Source organism: Protomyctophum parallelum (assembly GCF_964188405.1).
Source record: "Protomyctophum parallelum genome assembly, chromosome: 3".
NCBI classification, from domain to species: Eukaryota; Metazoa; Chordata; class Actinopteri; order Myctophiformes; family Myctophidae; genus Protomyctophum; species Protomyctophum parallelum.
The window spans coordinates 8,814,880-8,820,879 of NC_139698.1; the positions used below are offsets into that span (position 1 = coordinate 8,814,880).

Here is a 6,000-nt window from a genome sequence, read left to right on the forward strand (position 1 = left end):
AGAGAGAGAGTGAGAGGTGTTGCTAACACCATCTCACCTGGGTGTCAGTTTGCTTGCAGGGTACCCTCTTCCACCCCCCCCTCTGTAAAGCATGTCTGCAGGATGAAAGAGTGAGCGAGGGAACAAGATCGAAATAGGCCACAGAAGACCAGGAGAGATGGTGACAATTCTGGGAGTGGATGGATGGATGGATGGATGGATGGATGGGTGGATGGGTGGGTGGCAAAAGCACTTTGGATAATGGTGCTATAGAAATGCAGATCAACTCACTTCCAGGTTTATTATGGATGATCACAAAGTAACTGTATTGTTTATTGCAGCATTGTAACTCAATAAACAAACAGAAGAGGTTTCTCTGCAAAGATTAAGCCTTTTCCTTCACCGAATCCCGAGTAATGTCATCCTATAGTAATATTGCGGAAGCATGAAAGCGTGTCGCAAGAACAGAAATATAATTTGTGACAAATACTGTGACAGTACTGGGACTATAACCTTTTTCTCAAAGTGTTTTCTCAAACCCATTTAGACTGGATGCCGATAAAAAAAGAAAAACGTCTTTAATTTTTTTTGTCTTGACAAATGTTTTCTGAAAAAGTGGTGCTCAACCTTTTTCATATCAAGGACCCCCAGAATTATCTGCGTTTGGCTGCTGCAGACCCCCAGTTTTCAATAGCTAAAGTATAACATAGTGCTTAAAACATCCCGTCCTGATTTTTAATCTATTCAGAAGTCACGCCCCAATTTGCATGACAAGTTATAACCAGTTCTTCCTTGGTTTATTGCCAACATTTCCACTATACGTTTTATATGCAAATACATTCATAAGTAAGCAAATGCATTCATAACTGCTCTAGATATCCTGCTCACAGAGGGAACAACACATTCAGGGCACGGTCGGTCACGCACAGCACTTTAATTCTACCTACTGTATGAGGGTGGATTCTGCCAATGCATTTCAATGGGAATGCAGCGCCTTTTTTGCAGAAATCCTCAAAATGGCAGCAAAACGCTCCATTCCCATTGAAATACATTGACAGAGTCTGCCCTCTCATATCATATATATCATATAGGTACACAAAATAACATTGGCTGAGACAAATACTATTTATCAAAATAATTTAAAAACCAGGCAATGACCTCCCAATGTCATTATTTGTTTTTATTTCACAAAAAGATGTTTTTTGTTCACATTTTATACACTCCCCGCCCTGCCCCATATAACTTTCTCTATGTACAAATTTACATACAAAGCGTTAATCAAACAAAAAAAAACATAAGCACACGTTTTACACAGAAAACAAAACAATAAACATTACTGACTGTATACGTTTCTATCCAGGGGTACAGTATGTTGTGGGCCACACTTAGTGGAAGAAGTATACTCAGGATATTTTACAAGTATAGCAATACCGCAATGTAGAAACTTTCAGAAAGAAATTCCCAAATACAAAAGTATTGGCATCAAAATTACAGTACGAAATGCAAAAGTACTCGTTATATGCAGAATGGTCCATTTCACAATCATTATTGTTGGATTGAAAATGAGTAATTATGATGTACAATGCTAGTCCTTTGTGTTTGTCCTCGTTTAAACCCATTCTGACCGGGCACCCATTTTGGTGCTGGCATCATGTTATGCTTTAGCTATTGAAAAATAGCAGATCTACAAGCTCATATCGCGCCACCGAGTGGCGCGATACGAGCTTGTAGGGCTGCTATTTTTGAAAGAAATCGAAGAACGACTGACATTTTTAGAATCTGATCTCAGGTCAGAATGGGTTAATCAGACCAGTGTGTGTCCGGCAGAAACCTCGTATGAATCTGATCTCAGGTCAGAATGGGATAAGAACATCGGGCCCGGCCCATATCTGGACCCCGGCCAGTGTGTTGGACCAGGACGGAGTGAATGAACGCATGCGGTTCTCAAAGTGAGGCACGGGGAACCCCCAGGGGTCCGCGGGGGGGACTCCAGGGGGTCCCCATGCTAAATGATTGATAGTTGCTTTAACTGCGCTGAGCAATAGTCGGCTATTAGCCCATTCTGACCTGAGATCAGATTCACACGAGGTTTCCACTGGACACACACTGGTCTGATTAACCCATTCTGACCTGAGATCAGATTCTAGAAATGTCAGTCGCTCTTCGATTTTTCAAAAATAGCAGACCTACAAGCTCGTATCGCGCCACTAAAGCATAACATGATGCTGACACCAAAATGGGTGCCCGTTCAGAATGGGTTAGATATACGTCTAAAACCGGGCTATATATCTGTTGGAACAACGTCGTTTCAACGTCTAATCTAAGCCTATAGACCGCTAATAAATGTTCATTTTTAATACATTTTTAGACGGTCATTTAGATGTATTTTTAGACATTTAATAGCCTGAAAAGTGCTCAGTGGGCATGAACCAAGTGGACCATTTTAACATGTCTGTAACTCTGAGAGTGACATTTGTGCACACTCTCAGAGTTTACGTGCGGCTTACGTATATATGCGTACCAAGAGTTTGAGAGCCACTGAATGTATGAATGGCTGAGTAAATGGATGAATGGGTGAGTAAATGGATGAATGGGTGAGTAAATGGATGAATGGGTGAGTAAATGGATGAATGGGTGAGTAAATGGATGAATGGCTGAGTAAATGGATGAATGGGTGATCCTCTCAAGCCAGAACCCAGATTGAATGCTACACATTATGACGAGACATTATGAAAAACCTTTACAGTACATTTACAGTCGGTAATAATCTCTACATGTAGAGGAAATACAACAATGACACTGGCAATTTGAACACATCCTTAGACCCTCTGTCGGGGCCCCAAAACCTCGTATCTCCACATTTCAACCTTTTTTTTATATATATATATATATATTTTTTTTAATGTTTAGTTTTTCTTCCAGAAAGTAATGCCCCTACTACTTCGACATATGAGTGTCACACAAATTAGTGAAAATAGCAGATCTACAAGCTCACAACATCCAGCGACTCGACGTGTTTGTGAGCATGTAGATCGGCTATTTTCACTATTTTCTTTAAAAATGTTTTTCTTTTCTTTTTTTCCTTTTTTATGATAATGAAAAAAGAATGTCTGCTTTATCCATGCTAAGTTTAACCACTCTCACCTTTTTTGGGGGGCATGTTATCAAAGGTTGACATAAAAAAAGAATACAAAATAAATACATAAAAAAAAAAACATTCACAAATTTTAAAATATATTTCAAACAATATCAGATCTATTGTCGCCGTGTGACACCGGCTTTATAGGACAAAGTATGAATGGGTTTAAGTGGTTCATTATTAAGCTAAAGTTCATAAACTATTTACAGGATCGGGTTCGTTGATGAGGTGAATTAATTGGACAAATTACCGTCGTCATAAAAACAAACAACAAAAAAAACACTTTTTGAAATCTGGAACGATCCACGTCCCAACATACACGCACACACACACACACACACACACACACTAGCATGCACACACGCACGGAGAGCTCTGTCCATGTTCATTCATACATATATTTACGATATAAAAAAATCAGTCAGTCAGTTAAAAAAAAGAAATGTTCTTCATGCTCTGCAATGCCCAGCATTGATTGTCTCTGTGTGGTGTTGTATGTTGTATGTTGTGTCAATGACGTGTCATGCTGTGTAGTGCAGTGGTTCTCAAAGTGGGGTCCGGGGACCCCTGAGGGTCCTTGAGGGAGTTCCAGGGATAAATCATGGAGGAACCAACATTTGGTTCCATTTGTACATTTGTATGAGTTACAGACCCACAAGGGTGCATTTGATGCTGAATAAGTGTCAATTTGGGGGTCCTTGACAATGAAAAAGTTTGAGAACCACTGGTGTAGTGGTAGTTGTGTAATGGTGGTAGGCGTGTAGTGGCAGGTGTGTGTGCGTGTGTGTGTGTGTGTGTGTGTGTGCATCAGGGGTCAGTGAAGTAGCAGCAACGCCAGAAGGACAGCCGTCAGGCTGGACAGGACAGACAGCTGAGAGGTCAGCTGGACTCCTGAACTGCCCACGCTCCTCTGAACCGTAGCCTCCTGCAGCACCTCAGGGTCATCTGGCAGAGAGAGAGACAGGGAGAGAGAGAGGTAAGTTTGATGCCTCTTCACGGAGCCTTCCCAGAGCCTCAGGTGTGTGACCGTTGACCCGGCCTCATCGCAGAGCACGACCATCGACTGCTACCATATTAAATTACACCATATACAACATTCTTATACCACTATACGTTATATTTATTATCATTGTTATGCCATATTATATTATCTCACACTATTTCAGTCAGGACAACTCATGAATGGATGGAATATATATTTATTGAATATAAAATGGGCAATATATTTATTATGGTTTGCCCGATGAATTTGGATCTGCTTTTTAGGGTACTCAAATCAAGCGCATCAGTCCCAACCATAGGGACTCCGAATCCCCCGTACCTAAACAGCAGATCCAAAACGACAGGTGGTAGCTGGGGTGGAGGAGGGTGAGCAGTGGGATCTCTGACGGTCCTTTGCTCTGCATGTAACGTGTCTTGAGACAACTTAATTGCTGTGATTTGACACTTAAAACTTTTGAATTGAACGTTGTTTGTAATGTGCTATACTATTAAAAGGCATAGTAACTGTGCTCTGTGTTTACATAACAAAACAATATATCATGTTGTTTTTATTTTTACACATCACTTCCCACTAAGCAACTACAGTCAAGCAATGTAATTGAGACATCAGATATATATTTTTGTTTCATTGTGGTTATTGGCACGCCGCTAAGCATAGAGCCGTCGCCCTGCTCGACGTGTACGCGTTCCAAAACAAACGACCTCAAGTGTCTCATTGCTTTTATACAGCCGCACTGCACTGTCGTTAAATCTTTTCTGGAAACGTAATATGGGTTAGTAGTAGTAGTAGTGTTCAATTTCGCTAAATTGCACTGCTTTGCAGCCCTTAATTCCGCAGTCCAAAATAGTTTGCCATTGCCATAGTAGACAGAGTGATACTTTCACCTATACTGGCAAAATGAGGAACAGCTTAAAGTCTTTAAACACTCATGTCCCATTTTATTTTTTGGACATTCGAACTACAAGCTTAGCTAAAATACTAATACTCAACAAACGTTGACAAATCCTCTCTTATGGGGGTCTAACTGGGAGGCATACTATGATCCGACGGACCATTGCTCCGAAGGTCCAAGGTGCGCTGGGGGTCGGGAGATAGTTGGGGTTAGGTTTAGGTGTGCTGCCCTGGGGGAGGTTAGGGTTAGGGTGAGGGTTGGGGTTAGGTTTAGGTGTGCTGCCCTGGGGGAGGTTAGGGTTAGGGTGAGGGTTTGAGGTAGGTTGTCGATCGGACCAGTGCTCCGTCGGACCAAACACATGGACCCGGTCTAACGTGTCTTTTGGGTCACGGCGGGCTGAACGCTTTGTGAACCACTGGTCTAAAAAGGTTCTGCGCTGAGCTCCTCCTCACCTGCTGGGAGGCGGTTGGACATGTTGTGGACGCCCCCGGCGGCCATGAAGTCGTCTTTCAGGTCGTTCGCCACCTTCTCTTTCTCCGTCTCCTTCTTCTTGTCTCCTCCTTTGCTCTTGCCGGAGGAGCCTTTGTGGCCGACGACCTCCACCTTGAGCCTCATGCACTCCTGTCCGTGATGGTGCAACGGCTTGGCTGGAGAGAGACACAGAGAGAGAGACACAGAGAGAGAGAGAGAGAGAGAGAGAAGAGAGTTTGAGAACATGACTAACAACAAACAACTCCCATATCTGTTGGGTGAAGTACGACAATGTGCAAACACAGCAGCAAGATTTGTGAGCTGCTGCTGCTGTGACAGTAGAAGGATGTCAAATGGAATGCAACAACCTTAACCCATTTTGACCTGAGCTCAGATTAAAAAAATGTCTTCTACATCCTGACAGTTTTCTGAAAAAGCCATGTTTCTATGTCAGTCGTTCAAAAGTCGTTCAAAAATAGCAGACCTACAAGGTCGTAGCGGAATACAAATGCATGT

The 6,000-nt window shown here is 42.3% G+C and overlaps 1 protein-coding gene across 1 annotated transcript in view; it reads right to left on the reverse strand.

The window, feature by feature from the left end:
* Positions 1-3,344: 3,344 nt before the first annotated feature.
* Positions 3,345-6,000, reverse strand: part of LOC310856472 (ephrin-A1-like) — a 16,650-nt gene continuing 13,994 nt past the window's right edge. Inside the window, exons 3-4 of the mRNA XM_083761937.1 lie at positions 5,466-5,660; positions 3,345-4,063 (exon numbers count right to left, since the gene is read on the reverse strand). Coding sequence (XP_083618063.1) covers positions 3,933-4,063; positions 5,466-5,660 — 326 coding nt within the window. The 3' untranslated portion in view covers positions 3,345-3,932. The remainder of the gene's footprint in view (positions 4,064-5,465; positions 5,661-6,000) is intronic.